At 48.1% G+C, this 25,992-nt stretch overlaps 1 protein-coding gene across 12 annotated transcripts; it reads left to right on the forward strand.

Annotated features, from left to right (window-relative positions):
- On the forward strand, positions 1-25,569 carry PRMT2 (protein arginine methyltransferase 2). Of its 12 annotated transcripts, XM_081024985.1 has the most exons (13): positions 1-152; positions 1,111-1,291; positions 2,408-2,506; positions 8,644-8,757; positions 9,823-10,005; positions 12,870-13,031; positions 13,794-13,958; positions 17,945-18,120; positions 21,185-21,314; positions 22,090-22,226; positions 23,506-23,677; positions 23,820-23,874; positions 24,236-24,376. In XM_081024985.1, the coding sequence occupies exons 3-12, from the start codon at positions 2,468-2,470 to the stop codon at positions 23,850-23,852; spliced, it is 1,311 nt and encodes a 436-aa protein (XP_080881111.1). In that variant the 5' UTR covers positions 1-152; positions 1,111-1,291; positions 2,408-2,467; the 3' UTR covers positions 23,853-23,874; positions 24,236-24,376. The 12 variants fall into 12 exon arrangements, with proteins under 12 accessions (XP_080881111.1, XP_080881108.1, XP_080881101.1 ...); XM_081024982.1 differs by having other exon boundaries at positions 23,820-25,569; XM_081024975.1 differs by having other exon boundaries at positions 9,823-10,026; positions 23,820-25,565.
- Positions 25,570-25,992: the final 423 nt, after the last annotated feature.

The raw sequence follows: 25,992 nt of genomic DNA on the forward strand, positions 1-25,992 counted from the left end.
GGACTGGGACGCCGCCTCCCTGCGAGGCGCGCGCGCACGAACGCGCACTGACGGCCCCCACACGCCCCCCGCCGGAGGAAAGCGTCATCCCTCCGCTTCCGTTTGTCCAGTGGGAGGAGTGACGAGTGCTTCGCGCCCCCCGGCGCAGCGAGGTACCTGAGTTACCACAGAAGAGGCGAGAAAGGGGTCCTGATCCCCAAGCAGCCATTTCTGTCGCCCATAAATGGGTTTCCGACCCAGGCCGGGATTGTGCCCTGGCCGCGCTCCCCGTCTCAGAGTCGGGAAGCGGCCGGGCGCCGGGCCCCTGCCCCGCCCAGACCCCGGGCCCGGCGGTGCCCCCCCCCCGGCGCAGCGCGGCCCCCCCCCGGCGCAGCGCGCCCCCCCCCCCGGCGCAGCGCGGCCCCCCCCCCGGCGCAGCGCGGCCCCCCCCCCCGGCGCAGCGCGGCCCCCCCCCCGGCGCAGCGCGGCCCCCCCCCCCCGGCGCAGCGCGGCCCCCCCCCCCGGCGCAGCGCGGCCCCCCCCCGGCGCAGCGCGGCCCCCCCCCCCGGCGCAGCGCGCCCCCCCCCCGGCGCAGCGCGGCCCCCCCCCCGGCGCAGCGCGGCCCCCCCCCCCCAGGCGCAGCGCGGCCCCCCCCCCGGCGCAGCGCGGCCCCCCCCCCGGCGCAGCGCGGCCCCCCCCCCGGCGCAGCGCGCCCCCCCCCCGGCGCAGCGCGGCCCCCCCCCCGGCGCAGCGGCCACGGGCGCGCCTCTTCACCTGCGCCTGCGCGCGGCCGGCGGCTCCCGCTCCTCGGGCCAGCGCCGCGCGGAGCAGGCCGGGCCGCGTCCGTCCCGTCGTCTTCCAGTGTTAATACTGGTGTTACTTCTTGCTTATACGTTGGATGGAATTCGCCAGTGAAATCATTTAGGGCTGGCATTTTCTTTGTGAGGCTTTTTTAAATAACAAATTTAATTGATTAAATATAAATATGTAATACGTAATATAAACCATATTTGGCCATGATATGTATCCCTTGATGTATCACTGGGTTGTGTCCGCTAACGTTGTGTCGCAGTGTTATGCTGGCTGCAGAGAACCGGTTAGGAAGTAATTCCCTTTTCTCCCTTCTGGAAGCAGTTGCGCCACGCGCGCATGCGCGGGGCCCGGCCCAGGGTGGGGCCTCCTCCGCTGACGTCCTGCTCGCACTGCGCCTGCGCGGGCCGAGGGCTGTGGCTCCGGCTCGTGGTAGGCACCGTCCGCCCCTCCGCGCTGACTGTGTGGACCGCGCAAAACTCAACGGACAAACGCGGCCGAGGTAGGTTTCCCGTGGGCAGCTCGGGCGGCTGAACCGCACGTAGGCAGGATCTGCCAGGTGAGAGGGCCTCGCCCGGCGTGTGCGTGAGCGGGCTGACCGAGGCCTCCGCCCCCTTCCGAGACCACCCGCGTCTTCCCCGCGAGCTCGGCGCCCCGCCCCTTTTCTGCAGCCGCGACCACGCCCTTCCCCGAGCCACGCCCCCAGGCACGCCCACCTCCTGGCGCGCCCTCTTGTCAGGCCGGCCAAACCCTCACCCGCCCTAGGCCGACGTCACACTCCCCCGCTTACTCCCGCTGCTGCGTCAGCGCCCCGGCCCTCCCTTGACGCTCTCCACTTTCACACCAATCTCGTTGGCCACCTGCCCCTCGTGATCCTGGGGTCGCTCCCCCCACAGTGCACGGAGTCTGCGTCCCTTCGCGGTCCGCTCACCTGGCCCGCCCCGCTCTGGCCCCGCCCCATCAACCCGGCCCTCCGGGTCCTCGGCCGGCCCTGTCCCGTCCTGGTTACAGTGCAGTTTTACAATGAAAATGCAACGTATGTACATTGGTGTTTGTGATCACGGATGTCACAAAAATAAGTATTAGGTCCTGATTTACAAAAGAAGCACTCATTTTAAGCAGACTTGCTATATAATTGAGAAAACATATCAAAACGTAGAGCAGATTACACTGTCACTGAATTGAGAATTGAGAATGAGAAGGCAAAGCCTCTGGAAGATGCAAACCTTGGCTTCTGTTAGTGGAAACATTTTAAAGCTCCACGTAGGGAAGTTTAATTGGAATTAAAGCTAACAAGATTCCAAGAAAAGATTTGACATCGAATTGTTGTTTTAAATCAACCCTGTGATCTGACAGAAAACAGATTTCAGCCAGTGATTAAGAGTAACACCTAGCAGACTAGTAAAGAAAACACATACTTCTTTGAAGTTCATAAATTTTAAATGCTTTCCATTGTTTTTGTAAAGAATTAAGTTTATACATTTAATTTCTGTTCCATTCATTACACGTAACACGTCTGAGTTCCATTTGGTAGAGGACCTTTATCACAGACCTTAGAAGTGAGCTTAATTATTATGCAATGTAATGAAGCATTTTCTCATTCTCTCTTTTAAAGCAGAAATGGAGAGGAAAATGAAACATTAAAAGTGGCAGCGATGCAGCACATCCTAAGAGAACTATGGCAACATCAGATGACTGCCCCGGAAGTGAATTGCAGGTAACTTCAGTTCTGGTGGTGGGAACATGAACATTACAGAGCTGAGATCAGCCACAGTGATGGCACTTTTGTTGGGTGTATGAACATGACCACCAACCACATTGTAAGCATTTCCTAGGAATCTAGGGTTCCGTTTTTGGTGCCTGTGCTGTTTAAGCAAGCACATTTTCTTAGTTGTTCAATAAACTTCCAGGCATAATCTATTAAAGGCAGGTCGAACACCTTAGAAAAGATTTATGTATTCATGCTGCTTTTCTGCCTGGGACACCTAGAGCTTCATTCAGGTTAGCAGTAAAATTTCAAGGAATGTTGATTAAGTAAAATTAAAAACCAAATGAATACTCAAGTAACATTTTTTTTTCTTTTTTTAGATTTTTTTTTGTTGTTGTTGTTGGGGAAGGGGTACGGACTTTATTGGAGAAGAGTGTGTACTTCCAGGACTTTTTTCAAAGTCAAGTTGTCCTTTCAATCTTAGTTGTGGAGGGTGCCATTCAGTTTCAAGTTGTCCTTTCACTCTTAGTTGTGGAGGGCGCAGCTCAGCTCCAGGTCCAGTTGCTGTTGTTAGTTGCAGGGGGCGCAGCCCACCATACCTTGCCAGAGTCGAACCGGCAACCTTGTGGTTGAGAGGACGCGCTCCAACCAACTGAGCCATCCGGGAGCTCAGTGGCAGCTCAGCTCAAGGTGCCGTGTTCAATCTTAGTTGCAGGGGGCGCTGCCCACCATACCTTGCGGGACTCCAGGAATTGAATTGGCAAGTGGTTGAGAGCCCACTGGCTCACATGCCCATGGCATCGAACCGGCAGCCTGCGGAGAGCACGGAGCTCTAACTGCCTGAGCCACCGGGCCGGCCCAACATTTTTTTTTTTTTTAAATGAAGTATATCATGGAGCTAGTTTACATTCTTTATTTATACTAAGCTTTTTTTTTATGGTTATTCTTTTTTTTTTTTTTTTTTAACAGGACTTTATTAGGAATAGTGTGTGTACTTCCAGGACTTTTTTCCAAGTCAAATTGTTGTCCTTTCAGTCTTAGTTCTGGAGGGTGCTGTTCAGCTTCAAGTTGTTGTCCTTTCAGTCTTAGTTGTGGAGGGTGCAGCTCAGCTCCAAGTCCAGTTCCCGTTTTCTAGCTACAGGAGGTGCAGCCCACCATCCCTTGCGGGAGTCGAACGGGCAACCTTGTGGTTGAAAGGACGCTCTCCAACCAGCTGAGCCATCCATGAGCTCATTGGCAGCTCAGCTCAAGGTGCTGTGTTCAATCTTAGTTGCAGGGGGCGCTGCCCACTATCCATTGCGGGACTTGAGGAGTTGAACCAGCAACCTTGTGGTTGAGAGCCCACTGGTCCATGTGGGAATTGAACCGGCAGCCTTCGGAGTTAGGAGCACTGAGCTCCAACCGCCTGAGCCACCGGGCCGGCCCACATTATTTTTTTTAATTAAACCTTTTCATGTCTGTGATGTTAATTTTAACATTTCTTTTTTTCTTTTCATTCTAATGATCTAATTTCATTAAAGTTTTTATATATAGCAATTTTATTTATAGTTGGGTCATTTTATTAATCTTTCTTAAAATTAATGATAAAATGTTTTAATTCCATAGCTGTTTAATTTTTCTTTTCAAAATATAAAATATATTGGAACATTTACAGAATAATATTGGAAATGGCCAGTACATATTATACAGAAGTGAAAATTTGTTAATGTTTTGTCATGTTTGCTTCAGAAAACACACACACACACACACACACACACACACACACACACAAATGTAAATAACATTTGTTCCCCAACCCCAGTCCCATTTTTCCCTCTTGCTCCACAGGCAAACGCTACTAAAATTATGAATTGATCTTTGTGCTCTGCACCATTTTTTATATTTTTAGACCATAAGGTCAAGGCATCGCCTAAGTGGCATCATATTCTGTGTGTCATCTGCAGCTGGCCTTTTGCACTAATGTTACTTGGGGGATTTTTCCTTGGTGTGTGTATGGAGCTGGTTCAGTCTGAAAGGGTGCTCCTAGAGCATGTTCCTCATGTGAACAATATGTATTAATTCATAGGTCTGTGTACACTGCGTATACACCACATTTTCTGTATTTCCCTGTTGTTGGACACTTAAATTGTTTCCAGTTTTTTCTATTCCAAAGAGTGCTTCAATGACCGTCCTTGTACATGTCTCCTTGTGCACATGTGCTCTAGGGTGTATACCCAATAATGGCATTGCAGGTGGAAGGGATTGTATTTTTTCAGTTTTACTAGATAATGATCGATTGTTCTCCCAAGTGGTCTACCAGTTCATAGGTCTGCCAATAGTCCACAGTGCTTGCTAACACTTGAGAGCATCAGACTTTTTTAGTCAATCTGATAGGTTAGAAATGGTACCTTGTTATTTTAGTATTCTGATGACTTGTGAGTCATGAATTGACTCCTTATTGACTTACTGTCAGTTAAGTCAATATTGAAGTATTATTTCAATAATATTTGTGTTCATCCTGGCGATAGCACCCTCCAGTACAGAAGAGATGTCCGATGGCCACAATTTATGTTTTACCTCATTTTTTTCCCCCTTGATCATTTCTTTTAGGGTTTTACTAATTTTATCATTTCAAAGAACCAGTTTGTCTTTGTTGATTTTCTGTTTGTTCATTTATTTGCTTATTTCTGCCTTAATCTTTATTTCCTTTGTTCTATTTGGGTTTAATTTTCTCTTTTTATGGCATTTATAGCTGGAAACTAGGATCACTGGTTTTAAACTTTTTTTCTCTAATATATGTCTTAAAGCTAAAACTTTTCCTCTAATCTCTACTTTAGCTGCACCTCACACATTTAAATACATTGTATTTTCATTATTGTTCAGTCAAAATACTTTCTAATATATCAAAATGGAAATTATAAATTTTCTGGGCTATTCAGAAATGTGTTGCTTTATTTCTAAACATTTGGAAAATTTTACTTATCTTTTTGTTAGTTTTATTTTGATTACATTTGGTCAAACTATAACATGCTCTGTACAGTTCTATGCTTTGAAATTTATCCAGCCCTGCTTTATGTCTAGTCACATGGTCTATTTTGGTGACTGTCCCCTGTGCACTTGCAAAGAATATGTGTTGTGCGGTTGTTGGGTGTACTGTTCTAGAAATGTCATTAGGATCAAATGTGTTATTCACCCCAATAAATTTTAAAAAATGTTTTTTCAAAAAAAGAAAGAAGATCAAATGGGTTATTAGTATTGTTCAAATCTCTATATCCTCTGTGATGTTTTTTGTCTATTCTATCAGTTATTGAGAGAGATCAGCTTTAAACATCTCTGCTGTGATTGTGGATCTGTTTTTTTGGTTTATTTCCTTTTGGATCTATTGCTTTTTGCTTCATATATTTTGAATCTCTGTTATTTGTTATAAATATTTAGGATAGTTTTGTTTTCTAGATTAATTTGCCCTTCTGTTTTTATGAAATCTCTTTTTTTACCTATTAATACTTCTTGCCTTGCATCTACTTTGTCATATTAATGTTGCCAGTACATACAGAAATACGTACCTATATTTTCAACCTATCTAATTTCTCCTATTTAAAGTGTTTTCTCTTATAAGGCGCCAATAGTCATGTTCTCTTTTTATTTCTTTTTTTTTTGTCAGATAATTTCTGTCCTTTACTCGGAGTATTTATTAATCCATTAACATTTAACATAATGACTGATGTGATTAAGTCTAACATCTTGCTTTGTTTTTATGTCACATTTCTTCTTTTTACCTTCCTCCATTCTTTTTGTCCTTTGGGTTAATAAAGTATTTTCTGTTATCCTACACTGTCTCTTTGATTGACTGCATCTTTTTATATTAGTTTAGTGGTTATCCAAGAAATTGCACTCTGAATCCTTAACCTCATCCAGTCTTGTTTCGGACCACTTCACAATGTAAGAATTCTCCAAATTAGTTCCATTTACCAGCCCATATTTTTTGTGCTATTGTTGTAACTATTTTACTTCTATATATGTTATAAACACCACAGTAATTACTGTTGTTTCTTTATACTATCACAAATCTTTTGTAGGCAGTAGTTTCCACAGGCTCTGCCCACCCGACCCTCCTCTTACTTTAATAAATCTTCCTTCCATATTTCCAAAAAACAAGTATTTTGTATGAAGTAGAAATAGTCTGTTTTTCCATATAGCTAACTTTTCTGGGGTCTTTACACCTATCACTCTAGAAAAAAACTAAAGACCGTGATAATGCCTGTTGCTGCAAAGTGTTTGGGCAGCAGGTTCTCTGTGCCTTGCTGGTGAAGTGAGAAGTGCTCCTGCCTTTACGGAAAGAATCTGACTAATACATATTGAATAAAAGCTCTGGCAATGTATCCCATAAAAGTGAAATGTAACAAGGGTAAATGTGCAGAGATGTTTGTGTCAGCGTTGTTTACAGTGGTGGAAAACTGGGTACCAGGACACAGTCCATCAGTTAAGGGTGACGAGTTAGGTGGAATTCCTGCCGTGCAATGTTATGTCGCCATTGAAAAGTATGAGTCAGAATTCTAACTGTTAGGCAATTTTTTACAAGGTTGTATGTGAATAAAAAAGCAAAATTAAAAAAGAAGGGTTTGTGATGTCCCTCACAAAAACTGTATCAAAAGGAAAACTCTGTGTGTGTGTGTGTGTGTGTGTGTGTGTGATGAGCAGGACTCTGTGTGTGTGTGTGTGTGTGTGTGTATGTGTGTGTGATGAGCAGGGAGAAGGTACGAGAAGGTACACACCAGGTGATTACTAAGGATTGGGGATGGTGGTGACTGGGTGATGACGTGGGTGGAGCAGGGACGGATGGAGGTCAGCCTGAAAAGAAAATCACACTGCTGAAGTGAATCATGTTATCATCATAATAGGAAAATGTACAAATGAGATAGACAATTAGCAAAATTAAAAAGGGGGCCAATAAATACTTAAAAGACTTGTTGACCTCACTGAGAATCAAAGAAAGTCTAATGGAAGGAACCAAGACAGGTAATTTCTCCCCACCCGGTTGGCAGAGATGACAGTGATGAATGGCTGTTGTTGATAAGGGAGGGTGTGGGCAAATCATCCTTGTTCCCCGCTGGCTGGGCCTGGCCCTCACGGGAGTCTGAGGAACCACCTGTATGGTGGGCAGCTGGTGGCACCTCTCGTCCTGATCCATCAATTTCACATTCAGGAATTTAAGAAAACTACCAGGGAGAGAGAAAATCATTTCTGTTTAGGAAAGTTCATCTTCATGTAACTTAGTAAAAACTATAACAGTGTATGTGTCCAGAACTAGAAGGTTGGATAAATATTTCATAGAATGGATACTGGCAGATATTAAAAATGTGTTTAGAAGAATATTTGATAACGAGGGAAAATGCTCAGAACTCAGTAAGTGGAAAACGTGTCAGGGCAGAATTGTATAACCCAGTAAACACCCAGTATGCATGTGTGATCTGTACTTTAGAAAGAAAGCCTGAAAGGACATAAATGTTATTAAGTGACCAGTGACAGAGATTACAGATGGCTTTAATTTTCCTCTGTGTACTCTTGAGCTTTCACACTTTCTAAAGTGAACAGGAATTACATTTGTGTTTAGGAAAATTTGATTAAATGTACATATGGCATCGATGGGCTGGCTCTGGTGACATGGGGCGGTGGTTGGAGGTTCTGCCCCCTCCAGCAATGTCTTCTAGGCGAGCCCCTTCTGACGCGGGCGGCTTGTAGGCCTCTGAGGTCCAGGGCCCTCTTCTGGGTCCTGAGCAGCCGTGCTGTCCAGTGAGGCCACACGGTGGTGCTAGGTCACCAGCACCGTCCCTCAGTCTTCAGCGAGGCCCGCCCAGCTCTGTCCTTGCATCTGATGAGTCACCCCGAGTCAGGGCTTCTTTCTCCTGGGGCTGGGCATCACTCTCACTGAAGGTCAGGGGTCAGTCACCTCTTTCTTGTTTCTTCCTTTGATGGTCACTTGAGGATGCAAATCACATTGTACTAGAGAACAAGTGAAGGTGGAGTCAGGTGGGCCCCTCATTCTGCTAGTGAAGCTGACCAGACTGTTCGTAGGGTCAGAGGGGGTCCCGTGAATCTGTATTTGAGTCCATTCGCAGGGCCTGGAGCCAGAGGAGGGCTCATCCACGGTCTCTCCCTGGCTTTCACAGGAGGGAGCAGAGGCCGTGGCGTGCCGAGAGGAGGAGCCACTCCCGCTCCTGGAAGGCCTGCGCCCCGAGGAGTTCGTGGCCATCGCGGACTACGCTGCCACTGACGAGACGCAGGTACCTGGCATCATGCCCACGTTTATGCATTGACCATGTTCGGTGACAGCGAGGTAGGGCCTTGCAGAGGTCATGCCACAGCCAGTGGACAGCCTGAGGCCAGGAGTGGCCTGTCTGTGTCCCCACCTAAGGAACTGTGGCCCTGAGCTTGCTGTACAGGGAGCTGGTGAGGAGCATGGCGGCCGGCCCAGTTCCAGCTGGAGACCTGGACAGAGAGCCTCTCCTGGTTAATGGAAATCATGGCTGTGAAATGAAGACGCCCACCTGAGTGTGGCTGCTTTACCTGGGAACAGGGATGCTGGAGCTGAGTAGAGTCACACGTTGGGCGGTCCATTCTGAGCCGTTTGAAGGTGTTTACTTTTTCCTTTTAAAATATCAGTTAAGCTGTGCTCTTCCTTCACGTAGATGTCCCCCCAAAATCTCTACATCCTGGTGTCATTTTCGTAAGTTGTCAGCTGGCACAATTACCCACTGACTCCTTTTGAAATTGCTGTCATATGGGCCCCAGTGATAGGGATTTATCACAGAGCCATGGTTGGTTGAAATGGCACTGCAAGGTTTTCTTTTTATTTATTTTTTTATTCTATTATTATTTTTTTATTAGTTTCAGGTGTACAAGACAAGGTGATACTTAGACGCCCACCATCTACATCCCTCACACTGTGAACCCCCCTCCCTCCACCCACCATCCCTCCGACCTCACACCCAGCCATCACATGACACACATAAAATTATAGTTGGCATTCATTAATGTTTAGCCTCTGGTGCACAATGCCACGATCAGGCATCCACACCATCCCTGAGGTGGTCTCCCAAATAGGACGCATGCCCATCGGATACCCAACAAAACCCCTACAACATTAATGAACAAGTTCCCCAAATTAATTTCCAGAAAACGCTGAGGCCATCTTGCGGCCACCAGCCGCCTCCCAATCCCTTCACCTTTCCCCTTATCCCCAACCCCACCCCCCGCCCCCGCCCATCTAACAACTCTCGGTTTTTTCTTTGTGTCCTCAAAAACTGCAGGGTTTTCTTGAATTGTCACTTCTGTATATTTTTTTCCAGCTCAGTTTTCTGAGAGGAGAGAAAATTCTCATCCTGAGACAAACGACTGCCGACTGGTGGTGGGGCGAGCGCGCCGGCTGCTGCGGGTACATCCCCGCAAACCACCTGGGGAAGCATCTGGAGGAGTGTGATCCCGAAGACACGTGGCAGGACGAGGAGTATTTTGGCAGCTATGGAACCCTGGTACTGCGTTCAGGTTCCTGGGTCAGCCACTGGTGGGGGTTCCTTCTCTAATTCTCGGTTCTGACTTTTTAAAATAACTTCTGTGCTTCTGTTTACTGTTAGAGCAGCACTTAGCGGGCATCCAGTCAGTCTCAGCTACTGAGTCCTGCCGTCTTGTGCCAGCAGCCTCAACACACACAGCAGCAGCACAGGGGGGTTCTGTAAAGCTCCACGTGTGACACTGAACTTGAATTTCACATCATTTTCATGTGTCATAGTCTTCTTTTCATTTGATTTTTATATTTCAGTTACGGTTGACATGCAATATTACTAGTTTCAGGTACGCAGCATAGTGGTTAGATAAGTTAAGAAGTGATCCCCCGACCAGTCTAGTACTCAACTGAGACCATATGTAGTTATTACAACATTATTGACTGTATTCCCTTTGCAGTTCATATTCTTCTTCTTTCGTTTCTTTAAAAACCATTTAAAAATGTAAAAGCCATTTTTAGCTTGCAGCCCACCCAAAAGCAGGTATTGGGCTGGACTGGCCCATGGACTGGAGTGAGTTGACCTTGGTTTAGAAATAGAATCTGAGCAATGGGACGATGAACTTTTCTGAACATTGAGAAAAGTAATAAATTTTACTTTAAATACAAAAAGTTATATAAATCAACAACAATATGTCGGAATAACCAGCTCATTCGTTTGCTTTCTTGGTGTGGATAAAGACCCATGACCCTGTGGTGCAGACAGCCGTGTTGATATTTATACTAGATAGAAACGGATACTTGCGGGATGAAGGGTGCCAACATGACGTGCAGTGGAAGAAGCAAGACAGCAAAGAATACCCATGGAGTTCAGAGACATGGCTTATGGGTGTACACAGGTGGGGGGTTCCCTGAAAGTCAGGATGGGAGGGCCGGGGTGCTGGCTGCTGTAGAATTGTGTTTGATCAGGTGTACCTTTCCGGAGGTCTGTCATGTTTCACAGTTAAAAACGCTGAAGTGAATGAAGAGCTCTGATGTAGGCACAGCGATGCAGCCGGGCCGCATGTATGATGGCTGTGTACCGCGTGGCCATCGGTTTGTGTCAGCGCACTGCTGCTTGCGCATGACGCTTTCTTGTTAAATGGCGTGACTTTGCATGGTGAGGGCTTTCTGTGTAGTGAGAAAGGCCAAAGTCCCATCTGTCCTTACCCTGCACCCCACCCTACAGAGCCTGCCAGCCTCGCGGTTCCTCTCAGCAGCTGCTTAGGCTTCTAGAACCAAGGCTAAGCAACAGTGGTTTTAGTGTCTTAAATTTATGGAGAGGGAACAGTTCCACAGACTGCTTTTCACCTTGTTCTCTTCATGCAGCTGTACTGTTTTGAAGGTCTGTCCTTAATAACGGCTGCAGAGTGTTGTGTTAATTTTAAAAGGATCGTATGAGTGGACACTGAGTATTTAGTGGCCTTTTCTCATGACAAGCCATGCTGTGCTGGACGTCCTCCTACACGGGTCCTGCGGAACTTAGCTAGAACTTCCACTGAGCATATTCGTAGGATGTGCGCATGTCTGTCTTTGGTGGGTCTTGTCAGGTTGCCCTCCACAAAGGTGCGCTGACTGTACATCTCCAAGTGTGTGAGTCTTATTTCCCTCCCAGAGAGCCTCAAGGTGGAAAAACCCAGTCTTAAATGTGAAATAGGGCATCTCTTGATTTTGATTTCCATTTTTTAAAGTTAGGTTGATCATCTTTTAATATTTTATTGACTTTTTGTATTTCTTCATTTTTTGGGAAAACGTTCATATAATTTGCACACTTTTTAAAATTTCTGTCGATTTAAATGTTAGATAAGCAGTTTAGCCTGTATTCATGACATGTATTAATTATACATATGCCACACTGTTTTTCTCCTGGAACTTTTTATATAATAAAATTGTCTTTTTCGTTGTGGTTTCTGGGTTTTGTCCTACTTTTAAAGAGCTTCTTCACTGCAAGATCATAAATACCGATGCTCTCTTTTAGGACTTCTTGATTCCATTTTTTACAGTGAAAGATTTAAATCAATCAGGAGTTCACGTGTTGTGCAGAAGAAGGTAAAATTGTGACTGAGTTTCCCCACAAATATCCAACTATTCCAGCAGCACATACTGACTCCTCTTTTCCTGACAATGTAGAAAGGCGCATTTATTACACATTAAGTTTTTAGAGTCTGTTCTGTTTGTTTGATTCGTTTATTTCTTCTGCAGTTCCAGACGCTTTTCGTTATTGGAGCTTTGTAACATTTGGGAGAGCAAGGGCTTGAGCAGCTCTCCAATTTTTAGCATTTTCATGGTAGCCTTGGCTGTTTATTTTTTTTGAAACTGATGTATTATCATTTGTTCTGTCCCTCTCCCCTCCGTGCGAAATTGTTTGGCTTTGTAAGTGCTTTTACATGGGAAGTGTACACTAATTTAGGGCAAAATGACATCTTTGTAATATTACACTAACGCTCCCCATTTCTTAAGCCTTGTTTTATGTCTTGTCAGAGTTTAGAGGTTTGGATTGTACAAGGTTGTGAATGTTTCTTGTAAAACTGTTCTTGAATGTTTTTGTGTGTTATTACTATAAATGGTTAGGTGAAGTGTACACATCGGTTTGACTAAGTTGGTTGATAGTGCAGGCCTGACCTTACTGATTTTCTGTACGTTTCTGTCATGGGAGGTGCAGAGAGAACCTGCAGGCAGCACCCCACTGAGCCGGAAGCAGTCTGCAAACTTCCAGTTCATTCCTTCACTGTCGACTCTTAATTCTCTGTGTGGCATGTTTTTAGGTTTGGGATGGAGGGGGTGGGCTCGGCCTGTGCGCCATCACGGAGCAGAGTTGGGTCACGGGCAGTGACTCGCCGTGTGCTTTTTGTCCAGAAGCTTCACTTGGAGATGCTGACAGACCAGCCGCGAACAACTAAGTACCACCACGTGATCCTGCAGAACAGAGAGTCCCTCCGTGGCAAGGTGATCCTGGACGTTGGCTGCGGTACCGGCATCATCAGCCTCTTCTGTGCGCACTACGCACAGCCCAAAGCGGTAAGTGGGGCCCTCGTTGCGTTAGTGGCCTCTGGCCGCGTCTCCTCTCCAAGCTGTGCCCCCCGCGTGGAGGTGCCGTGTGGGTCAAGCGGGTGGCATGGTCCAGCCAGCGCCGGTCAGCGATTGTGACGCTGGTTCAGTGATCCCGCAGACAGCAGGGAGTTGGACGCCAGCCGGCCACACATGCTGGTCGTTTCAGTTACATACAGAAACGCGTGTATGTGCGTGTGGGTCACCGTCCACGTGTGCATGTGTTTGGCAGGGGCGGGACAGGTCTCACTCTTCCTCTAGAGCATGACTGGCCTCTACAGACCTGCAGCCCCGTGTGGTCCTGACACAGGCAGATGATGCTCCTGGTTTGCAGGGACCGCGGAGTCCAGATCCTGTTGGAACCAGGGCATGGTGCCCAGGTCCCCTCCCGAGCACCTGGAGTGGAAATTGTGTCAGGAGCCACCAATGTCCTGAAAGCCTGACTGTCCTCAGTCGGATGACGAGGACCTGCAGTGTCCATGAAGGGGTGTGGCTGCGTGCACGGACAGCGGCCTTGGGGCACATGCGTGGGCGGGAGGCCTCTGTTTGGGCGGAAGGTGCTGCTATGTCACGTGCAGCCTTCCAGGGCCCCGCCAGTACGGTCAGCGCTTAGCCTTGCTTCTGTCCCTGCCGCCTGCCATCGTCTGCCACACTGGGTCTGACTCAGCCCAGGCGATGGCAGGGCGCGGGGCAGGGCCGGATGGGCACTGAAGACGCTTGTGCCACGCTCAGGTGTATGCGGTGGAGGCCAGCGAGATGGCTCAGCACACGGGCCAGCTGGTCATGCAGAATGGCTTCGCCGACGTCATCACGGTGTTCCAGCAGAAGGTTGAGGAGGTGGTGCTTCCCGAGAAGGTGGACGTGCTGGTGTCTGAGTGGATGGGGACCTGCCTGCTGGTAAGGGGCGCGGGCCATGGGTGGCTGTGGGGCAGCAGAGCCCCTGAGCGGCGGCTGGGCTGCTGTCTGCAGTCTTCACAATTCATGGTCAATTCTGATCTACTTCCTAAGGTCAGATGTGACGGATTTCTCACATGAACATTGGGTCGATGTCGTGATTTTTTTGCTGATTTAAAAAATACTATAAGAAATCTGGGTCAAATGGAACATTCTTACTAATGTTCACATAAACTGTTGTCCTTGGGAACCTGCAAACACCCAGGGCTCAGTGTGCCAGGCTGCTTTTTGACAGCAGCGCAGTGTCTCCTCCCAGCCGGGTCCCCATCCCAGCAGCCCCCGTTTAACGACTGAAGGAAAGTGAGACTCGCCTGGCCCGCACCACGCTTCACATGGTGGTCATGTGTAGTTTTCTGCTTCTGCGCACACCCGACCTTCAGTTGATCACATTCCAGATTGAGCTTGAGGCAGCTGGCAGGTGGGTGGAGCCGGGCATGCAGGGGGTCCTCTGACGCCTGCCTAGTCCCTTCTGCTCAGGACTTAAGACACTGGACTGAATGAAACCTCCCAGTCTGCAGCTTAGTCTCTGAAAGCCCGAAAAATGACATCTGGGTCAATGTGAGGGGAATGTAGCCAGAGTTTCCAGCGAGAGACCTGTGTAAATAATAAGCTCGTACCTATGAATGTTGCCCGTGGCTTCTCAAAGATGCAAAGATGAGGGAAATGACAGCAGGTGACACTGGGCCTTTAGCTCCATTGCAGTGATGTTGTCTGAAAGTAAAGTGTGAGTAGACTCAACATCTGTGGTGTGTTTTAGCTTATTAATAGCATCTGTGGACTCACGAAATGATACACGGGGAAGGGACTAACTGCACCGTTAATCCACAAAGTGCACATCGGCCCTTGACCCCCAAACCCCAGTGTAAATGTTTATCAAGTTCCCTCTGGCCATGGGGACATAAGGGGCCAGCCTGTGGTGGACATGTGTCCACATGCCCAGTGCAGTTGCAGGGAGCTTGGCTGCCAGGTGTCTAGCTCTGCTCCTAGAGGGGTGGGAGGCAAAGAAGGGGAGGGAAAGAGGGGAGTGGTGTCTGGCAGGGGCAGTGGCCCGGACTCTGTGTCCCCGTGGGGTGTTAGCTGGTTTCAGGTGCGTTGTGCCCACAGGACTTGGCCATGTGTTAGGCAGCCAGTGGTGGTGTAGAGCTCAGGTCCTAGAGCGCAGGGTCTGGGGGCCGAGGGGAGCAGCTGGCAGAAATCTGAGTACCATGGGGTGTGGGGCAGCGGGCTGGGGTGGGGCCTGGCTCCGGTGCTCAGGAAGGGTGGCGTCTTCACTGACTTGGGTGGAAACTCCCACGTCCCTTAGGTGGAGGAGCCGCGCTGGGAAGCTGATACTGGCTGGTGTGGGCTGCAGGCTGACGGAGGGGCAGTAGAGCTGGTCTTCAACTTGTGAGGTTGGCAGCTCCAGTCCATGTGCAGGTGCAGGTGTGGACCCCGCCTGAGAGTGTCCTGAGTAGAGAATCCGCAGGAGGGGTGTGGTTGTCACATTAAAGCCAAACCCCCTGGTGCGCTTCCCAGTTCTGACTGTCCAGCAGGGGGCAGGGGTGAGCACAAATGAGGTGGCGCTAACCTGGCCTTCCCCGTGTCCCTGCAGCCGCCCTGTCCTATGCCTCTTGCCCGCCCAGCATCCTCTGCATGGCTCCCTGCCTGTTCTCAGAGCTCCTCAGACGTCAGGTCCCCTGTCTCTCCCACCCTCCTCCTTACTCTGTTGCTGATATGTAGAAATAAGATAGAGATCATGGAACAGAACAGAACAGAAAGTCCAGAAACAAACCCAAATACAGATGCATTGAGTTTATAATAAGGGGCGCTTTCTAATCAGTGAGGCAAGGGTTTACAATCATCCAAAGAAGCTGCTGAAACAATTGATTATTTTGCAGAAAATGGCTAGGTTCTTCTTCACACTGTATGCTAAAATAAATTCCAAATGGGTTATAGAGTTAAGAGTTTTTTTAAAAAGAAACAGAACAATTACTAAAAATTTATGTGATGTCAGAATGAGGTTGTCTTTGTAAGAACCAAGCCCATAATGAAACTACAAAACTATAACCAACCTATAGATTGTTAAAAGGTAGCTGAAGCTATAAACAGTTGTAGCGTATATGACACAGGACTAATGTTCTTGGTTCATAAATGCTCCAGTAAGGCGATAAGAAAAGCATACAATGAACAAGTGCAGGAAAGTGGCAAGGGGCATGAAAAGACAGAGAAGCAGACACAGGAACATTGTCTGTTGTCACCAATAAAGAAGTAACTCGATGCTTTTGAGTTGTCACACGTAGAGAAACCGTCTGATGCCTGATGACACCGGTGTGTGGAAGTTTTGGGACACTGCCTCACTTCCTTTTGCACTGGGTTGGTATAGCTTTTATAAGGGAAACAGGGCAGGGAATGTCAAGAGCATTAAAAATTATCAAGTGAAATTGTCTTAAGGAAATAATCAGATTGGTACACAGATTCATGCTCAAAAATGTTCATGGCGACATCATTTAAAATGGAAGAAAATTGGAAAAAATAGAAATAACTGTGGCAATCCATATAAGAGAATACTCTGAGGCCATTAGAAATTATGTTTCAGAAAGATTCTTAATAAACGGAAAAGTTGGTGACAGTTTGTTGGTTTTTTAAAAAAGCACAAAGGAGTGTTGTGGTGTGATTCCTGTTTTGAGTTTTAAAAGTGCATCTAGCACTGACCTGGCCTCAGTCCCAGGTGGGGCTAGTAGGCACCCCGCCCCATGGCTGTGCACCCAGGGCTGGATGCAGGAAGGCGCTGGTGGAGAAGTCTGAAAATTGTGTTTTTTATCAGGCAGGTTGGGAAAAACAACCAGAATTTGAAGTACCACTGACCCGGTCTTAATTTATCATTATTTCTTTTCTGGTTCTATCGCTACATACTTAACTTCAATAACTTAAAGGAACAGGATTGTTGGTCTTATAAGCTAAAAGTCAGTTATTTTGGCAGCAAAACAGATTTATTCAGGAACAGCAAAAAAATGAAATTCGGGACAATCAAGCTATAGCAAAGCCATGGGCAAATCTCGCAAACACAGGAGAAAAAGGAGGAAGTTGGGAGGGGTTGGATTTACTGTATGATAATTCAAAAAATACAATTAAAACTTACAAAAAGAATTTTCACGTGTGTGTGTGTGTGTGTGTGTGTGTGTGTGTGTGTGTTTGAAGAAAGATCCTGGAAGGTAAACTGCCCAGCGGGAACAATGGTTCCTTCTGGGTGCTTGGTTTACTCATGATTTTTATTTTTATTTGTGCTTTTCTGAGTTTTCTATAGTTTTTCATGCTGAACATGTATTATGTGTATTATCACACCTCTCTGAGGTTATTTAAAGAGAACAAAGCCCTCTATAGCTCCCCATGCGCTCCAGGACACAGGGCTTCTGGCCCCCGCCCCACTCGCTGGCACGGTCTTTGGTTCGTAGGTGACACATACATACCACCTGTGCCCGCAGTGTTCTGAGGGAGGCAAGGTGGCATTTGGCCACTTTCCTGACTTAAGTACATTCCTGCTTTGACCTTTTATGGTTTTAAAAAGTGATTTCTGTCAAAGGGTTGAGACTATTCTGAGAAGACCCCAGACCAAACCGATTTCATTTGACAACTGAAACCCACAGCACTTAGGGGTTCTTAAAAAGGGAGGAGCAGCTAACTCCTGACTGACTGAGGTGGGATGGGAGTGAGGCTTCTCCTGACCTTTAGCCACAAGTCTTAATTAAAATGCAAACTGCTGTGACCAAAACCAGGCTTTGATGGGAGGTGACCGTGAGTGTGTGCATATAAGGGAAGTCCTCCAAGGAGTGTCGGCTGGCAGTGTTCTCGAGCATGAAACTCGTTAAGGCTCCCAGACTGGCTGCCATGGGGAGGCCTTGCAGGCATGGCTTCCGGTCACCGTGGCTCCCGTGTGTCTCCTGCCTGTGCAGTTTGAGTTCATGATCGAGTCCATCCTGTACGCCCGGGACGCGTGGCTGAAGGAGGACGGGGTCATCTGGCCGACCACGGCTGCGCTGCACCTCGTACCCTGCAGTGCGGACAAGGACTACCGCAGCAAGGTTCTCTTCTGGGACAACGCCTACGAGTTCAACCTCAGTGCCCTCAAGTGAGTGTGTGTGGGGTGTTCCGGCCCAGCCTGCTCTGCTGCAGAACTGGCCGCGAGGCACGACTTACTCATGTGCCTGAGAGTCGCGCACGCTGGCGTCTGTGCCTGTTAGCTGGTAAAGATGTCATGGGAATTGCAGTGCCTCTGGCAATGCAAGTTCCCAAATATAATAGGGAAAATAAGGTCATGTTTAAAATGCGGCCAGCCTATATGGGGGTGTGGGCCATTAAAACACAAATGTGTGTTCCCAGGAAGAGCTATACATTTATAATACGGACCAGGAAATGTATCAGTGAAGTCATTCCTGACGTTGTGCAGAGGAAGCAAAGCTTCAGAATAGCTGGTGTCTTGGTTTTGAATACATGACACACTTGTACAGCTGGGACGTAGGTTTTAACATAAAATGATTTCCTGATTAGGCCTTCACATTTTCACTGTTGCCTCTGAGGATGGCGTAAGCTGTCCACTTTCCCATCTGAGAGTGCCGTAGGAATTAGGGCAGGGCCCCGTTTGTCAGAAACTGGGAGGAACTTCCGTTGGTGCAGTGAGGGCCACCTGGGCCTGGACACCTGCTGCATATGCAAGATGGGCTTCTGGGCTGTTTTGGTTTTTGTTTAAAAAATAAAAAAAAAGAACAATAATGTCAGCTGAAAATCACAGCTGCCAATTCAATACCAATGGGAGTCCCCAGTTTGGGGTGCAGCATGGCAGAGACTTTATTCATTGAAACAGCACAGTTTGACAACTGGGGAAAGGTGGCCATGGTGCTCCAGAGACTGGAGAGGCTGGCTTATATAGAGAGAAGTCCCACACCTGGCCCCTGATTAGTCCCTTTTCCTGCAAATGAAGAATCCAAATTCTCACAGTTTGATTGGTCCAGATAGCACTGTCCTGATTGGTTGGCTCCACATATTCTGATTGGTCGGCAAAGATGCAAATGAGGATATAGTTGCCCAATTCCAATTGGACAGGGCAGGCCTTCAGCCCAGTGTTGGAATTTCGATCTTAGGCGCTCTCTTATAAGTGTTGACCCAGGCCGCAGAAGCAGTGCAGGAGGCTGGCAGCTCAACCTGGGGTTTTTCCCTGAAGTGCAGTCTGAGTGAGAGGCCTGTGTCAGCAACGACTGCTCGAGTCTCGTTATGAATTTGGGCCCAGTCAACCGTAAGGAGTCCTTCTTGGCAGGTGTTCTCGGGGTCAATAGTAGTGTAAAGGTATGAAATCTTCACCAGTTAACATTGAATCCCAAAGGGACAGGAGAGGGAAGGTCCTTGACAGTGCTGTTCTGTAGGTTCTCTGGGCCAAATGGGAGGAAGAGCTGGGAGGTTATGAAGAGAGCAGTGAGGAGGTTCTTACGCTGCTGGGTGTCAATAGCTATGACGACGTCACAGTAACCTAAGCAGTGTGGTCCTGTGTCAGGAAGAGACAGGACAGGAAGCTTGGTCAGTGGAAGCGCTGGCTGTGAGGGCTGAGGCAGTAGGTTTCCCTGGGACAGTGCTGAGCCCTTCGGAGAAATTCTTACCTTCTCTCACACCGGATATTGAAACGTAATTCCATGTGGGTTCAAGAGTTTTGTGTTAAAACATCGTATCAACTACAGGAATCCATGGGGCACCGTGTGTCAGATTCTAGGTGGGAAAAAACTCAATAGAAACGAAGAAAGAGGTGCTGGACTTCAGTTTATAAAAATATACAGCATCTATGTGTCAGAAAACCACAAAAATACAATTAAAAAAGGCAAGGACTACTTAGAGAAAGTGACTGGCTGACCTTGGAGTCAACTAGAAAAAGGTGAATATCCAAATGAAATTATAGGCAAGTCACACACACACACACACAAATTATCAATAAGTATTTTAAAAGAATCACTGCAACTTCATTAGTAATTAAAATGCAACTTATAATGAATGTGATTTTTGCCACCAGATGAGCAAAAATTAAAGTAGCCGTCTGTGCTGCGTGAGCTCAGGTGTGATGGCGCGGCATGAGCACCGTCTGCACAGACCTTGCAGGCCAGCGTCCAGGCGCCCATTCCCATCAGAGCCTCCTGCTTGAGACTATTCTCCCCAGGGTCACTATGCAAAAACACTGGAAACAAATGGCTCTCCATAGGAACGGGGTTAAATTGCCGTATATCCACCCAATGGAGTATTTTGCAGCTGTTTAAAAAAGAAACACAAGTGTTTTTAGGAATATCTAATGATATTAGAGTTAAGAGACAGTAAAATTGGTAGAACACAAACTGTCTAAACAGAATGGCTTCAGTTTTGCACAAATAATGTGTATCAATACGTGTATGGGGAGAAAAACAACTATCAAAATGCTACGACAGGAATATGGGGGATATAAATTGTTTTTTATACTTTTCTATATTTTCCAAATTCTTTATAAGGGCATAATTATTTTTATCATTAGAAAAAAATCATTAAAATATGTACATACAGTGACATCTTTATTGAAATACTTTTCAATAAAGTACTTTCAATACTTTATTGAAGTACTTCTATTTGCTATTTCAGAAGTTACTGCTGTGGTCAATTTTTGAAACATTTCTGTGGTGAATAATCGATTATTTTCTGTCAAGCACAGGGTTCAGCCTGTGAAACAGGGTATGAGACAGGGGATGACCCGCAAAGGAGCCATGCAGGAGGTCAAGCTGTGTTTCTCCTGAGAGTCAGGCTCAAGTGGGTGCCTTCCATCCTGGAACAGGAATACCTTCTTTATTTGCTGTGTAATAGATACGCATTTTGTAATAAAATAGGTTATAAAACTAAAAAACACAGTACACTAAAGCAGCCCCATATCTTGTAGGTTAGATGAAGGTTGGTTTCTGTGTGCCCAGACGCCATGAAGAGAACCAAAGGGAAGTGCCCCGTCACTCGCACACTTGGACTGCATGTTGCTCAGGTTGGGTGGGAGGCGGGGACCCTGAGCTGGGAAAGGGCTGCAGACGGGTCCAGAATTCCTGCTGATACAGAAGAGAAAAAGCACATCTTGTTGTCACACACGTTTCAGAGCCTGAGATGTTGTTGATGATTTTGTGCAATTTCTTTGACCTTCTCCCTAGATCTTTAGCAATTAAGGAGTTTTTCTCGAAGCCCAAGTATAACCACATTTTGAAACCAGAAGACTGTCTGTCGGAGCCGTGCACCATATTACAGCTGGACATGAGGACAGTGCAGGTTGCAGATCTAGAGGTGAGAAGAGAACGCTTCCGCCCACGTCAGACGTCAGGAGTTGTAAACTTTGTGCTATTGCTTTTCCAGTCTCTCTTTTCTTGTGTCTGTTCTGATTTCGTCTTTTATAATTTTACATTATTTTCTTTATAATTAATCTCTTTAACAGCTTCAGTTATTTTTGGATTTATGTTTAATTTACCAGCGTCTTCAGATTTAAATAAATTTTATCCCACTTCATGGAATTCGAATTGAAATATTTTTCTAAACTTTTTAAGCTACCATTGGTGAAATTTTTAGTTCTTTCTTTTACTTACTGTCTCTTGCCACAAGGTGGCGCGTGAGTTCAGGATGACCCCAGTTTCAAGAGGAGCTGAATGTCTGAGACTGGCTAGTTTGTAGAGACCCAGTCTTGCACTTCCTTTTTGTGCGAAGAACTGGGAAGAGAAAGTATTGCATATGAATTTGGTGGCAGAAACTTAGGCAAATGAAGCCCAGATTACTTGAAATCTTTTCTGATTATGTGCTGTATTTGAATTTACGACGCAGGTTTTAATACTTTGCCTGGGGGGAAATTTGGTATTTTTTTGATGTGTTCAGCTAAACGAACAGGTTACATGTTCGTTTCATGGTTACTGGAGTGGGTGGTGCATTTCCCAGTTCCGTGCAGTGTGGTGGGGTTTGTGAAGTGTGGCCACACGGAACAACAGTTGCTGAGTCATGTGGAGTCCCGGGCTGGCCTGGAGTCACGTGCTTATGATGCCATGTCCATTTGCTTGTCCATTTGGTTGAACAGACAATGAAGGGTGAGCTGTGCTTTGATATCAAGAAAGCCGGCACTCTGCACGGATTCACGGCCTGGTTCAGCGTCCGTTTCCAGAACCTGGAGGAAGGTGCACCCCAGCTGGTGCTGAGCACGGGACCGTTCCACCCGTGAGTGTCTGCTCCTCCGCTAGCAGTGGAGGCTCGTGCATGGGGCCATGGTTTTCCTTCCAGGTGTCGTGCATTTGTGTTTTGGGCCTAGTCCTACTGAATTCCGACCTACGATCTCTCTGGCCACCTGGTCCCCAGCGGGGGTGGTGTGGGTGAGTCCCGGCTGCGTGAGGAGCTCCATGACTGCCTGCATTGTTCTGAGCGCTGCTGCAGTTTCTCATTCAGCAGAGTCCGCGGGCGCTTTCCTCAGGCTTTGGAGAGGCACATGTTTCTTGAGGCAAACGCTGTGTGCGGTAACATTGTGGCTGACACTGGTCCACATGGGAAGCCTGCTCTGTGTTTGATGGCCCTGGGCACAGCTGCCCATGGAAACGCTGCCTGCCTTGGGGCCTTTCACGGTCCCCAGGGACTGCCCTCCCCTTCGTGCCCGCCTTGGACATGGGGGTCTGGTGGAAGTGGGCAAGGCACAGGGTGGGGATGCTGGCTGCGGCATTTGTGCCTGAAGGACCCTGGCTGTCGCTCTGTGACAGGAGAGAGGCTCAGGAGATGTTTGCCCAGAGCGCCCTGTGCAGGTGTCAGGGCTGGGACTGCGGCCAGCCCTCCCTCCAGGGACCACCGCACAGATGTGAGCGCTCCCCTAGAAACCAGGGCCAGCGGTGTGTGCCTGGGCATCAGGGACAAGGTGGGGGTGGGCAGGGGGCAGGGTGCAGAGCCAGAGGATACACGCTGGGAAAGACCACCCCCCCACCCCGCATGGTGGTGGGGGGTGAGGTGGCCCAAGAGTCAAGGAGGGGAGAGGAGCAGTGGGCGCCTCAGTGGGATGTGACGGGGCTGCGCCAGGTGCTTGGGGCACAAGGATGGTGGGTATGTCGCTGCCAGAGCCTAGAGAACCTACAGGGTCCCCAATGGTACAGCTCCTTTTTCCAGCGGTACAGCTTTCTTGCTTATATGCACCACTACTTTCACAGAAATAACTGTGTTTCATTGGTGTGTGTTCTTCCTTAACTGGGGAAACCAGAACCGTGGGCATCAGCGGCTTAGAAGGAGCAGCGTGACTTGGGGTAGACACCTGCTGTTCCAGGATGGGAGGTGGCTGACCATTGGAAGGGCCGGGCAATGGGCACCGCACAGGGCCCTGTGTCTGCCATGCACCCCAAGCACCTGGTGAGCTGCCCTCGTCCCTCCTGGGGCCTGAGCAGTGCCAAGAGCCATGTCTGCACTGGGCCCAGTCTGTCGTGGGGCCTAGGAAGGCTGCTGTGATGTCACCTGTGTCTTGCAGCACCACCCACTGGAAGCAGGTATTGTTCATGATGGACGAGCCCGTCCCCGTCTGTACTGGGGACGTGGTCACAGGCTCGGTGGTGCTGCAGCGGAACCCGGTATGGAGGAGGCACATGTCCGTTGCTCTGCGCTGGTCCGTCACCTCCAGGCATGACCCCACGTCACAGAAGGTACGATGTTCGGCCATAGTTGTGCTGTGCTGCTAGTCCGGGGACGGCCTGTGCAGGCAGATCAGAGTAGCGGTCGCTGGTCCACGCCCCTTGTGTGCATCAGTTTTCTAATCCTCACGATGGGACCTTTGTTCTTTTTCAGGTTGGAGAGAAGGTCTTCCCGATCTGGAGATGACGCAGACGTTGTTTGGGAAACTGTGAGTGTGAGCATCCTGGAGGGACAACGTGCGTGAAAGGAGTCGCACTTAGATGCGAATGCACGTCCCGCCCGTCCCGCTCTGCCTGGCAGGCGGCAGGTCCCTTCCCTGCGGGCTCCACACACCGACGCGCTCGGGTTGCCCTCGCCACTGTCACTGCCCGTGTCTGTCCTCTAGAAGTAGGCTGTGTTTCTAGGTGTCCCCTAGTGGTGTCCACAGTGCCAACCCGTGATCGGTTGGGGGCACGGTGTGCCTAAGCTAGGTCTAGTTCTCCACCCATAGAGCACACACGTCACCCCTGTACTCCTGTGAAGTGACCGTTGTGCATCGTGTTAGTGGTGTCTTACTGCCCTCGGCTCAGATCGTGGGTCGCACAGAGCCGTGCACGACCAGAGGTGGCAGTGCATGTGCTGGGGCCGCGCATGAAGCAGTACAGCTGCCGAGACGTCTTCCAGGTGATCCCGTCGGCACACAGTGCATCTCAATAAATCCTTTTAAATGGATGTTGAGTGTGTCCTTCTGTACATGTGCACTGCTCGTACCAGCGTGGGTCACAGCATGTGCATTGCTTCGTAACCTTCCTCATACGACGAAGAAACTCCCATGCCAGTAGGCAAACATCCACATTTGTGTGTTGTTTTAATACATAGTTACCTTTTTATTGAAATATAAACCATATACCCCAAGCCGTGCAAGTCATGAGTGTACAGAAAGGTGAAATCTCATAAAAGTGGACACACATGTAACCAGCACTCAGGTCAACACTGCCACACACGTGTCCCCCAAATGCCCCTTCTACTTAGCACCACTCAGCCCCCGCCATGATGCTGACCTCTAACATCGTAGGTTACTGTTGCCTGTTTTTGAACTCGGTGTGGATGGAATTCTACACTGTGTATTTGTTGTGGACCCACAGTGTGATGGTGTTTGGAAGCGGGGCCTCTAGGAGGTGACTAGGTCATGAAGGTGCAGCCTCTTGAACAGGATTAGTGCCCTTGTAGAGGAGACCCCAGAGGGTGCCTGGCCCCTTTGCCATGTGAGGACACCGCAAGAAGGTGGTCATTTGATACAGGAAGTGGGCTCTCAGCAGACACCCAACAGGCCTCCAGGACTGTGCGTAATAAATGTCTGCTGCGCGGCGGCCTGGGCCCCCAACACAGTGTTCCTTAATGTCTGCCGCCTTCCGTTCACGTTATGTCTGAGAGATCGTGCTCGCTTCGGTAGCACATATACTAAAAATGTTTGAGAGATCCATCCACGAGCTGTGTGCAATGTGGTGCCTTCTCACTACTATGTGAATGTACCACAACTCGTGTCTCATTCCACTGCTGGAGGCGATTGGGTGGTGTCCAGTGTCCAGCGATTTTGATTGGTGTGAAGATAAACATTTCTGTGCGATGCTGCACATTTCTGCTGAGTATACACCTAGGAACTCAGTGTCACTAGAAATGACCGGACAGGAAGAGAGTGTCATGTGTCTGCTCCACACCCACCCTCCACATCTCACCGGTGCTGGTGGGCATTTCCCAACACCTGCTGCCTCTTCACATGTCCTCTTGTCGTTGGTGGCCTACTTTCGAAGTGCTTGTTCAAGACTTTTGCCCATTTGACTATTAGGATTGTTTGTTTCTAATTAGTTTTGCTGGCCTTCTGGATATAAACTGACTAATAAAAGTCCTTTATCACATTTAATATGACTGTGTCCTGTTCTGTGGCTTATTTTTCGCTCTCTTTAGAGTATTTTGATAAACAGAAGTTCTTAAATTTTATGTTGTCCCATTTGACATTTTTATGGTTAGGACTTTTTGTGTCTTGTTTAAGAAATTGTTGCCTATTCCAAGATCATAACAATATTCTCCTATATGTGTATGTTTTTAAAAGATTTTATCGGGGAAAGGGAACAGGACTTTATTGGGGAACAGTGTGTACTTCCAGGACATTTTCCACGTCAAGTTGTCCTTTCAGTCTTAGTTGTGGAGGGCGCAGCTCAGCTCCAGGTCCAGTTGCCGTTGTTAGTTGCAGGGGGCGCAGCCCACCATCCCTTGTGGGACTCGAGGCAATTGAACCGGCAACCTTGTGTTGAGAGCCCACTGGGCCATGTGGGAATCGAACCAGCAG

This window comes from Rhinolophus hipposideros (assembly GCF_964194185.1).
Source record: "Rhinolophus hipposideros genome assembly, chromosome: 2".
In the NCBI taxonomy this organism is placed as follows: Eukaryota; Metazoa; Chordata; class Mammalia; order Chiroptera; family Rhinolophidae; genus Rhinolophus; species Rhinolophus hipposideros.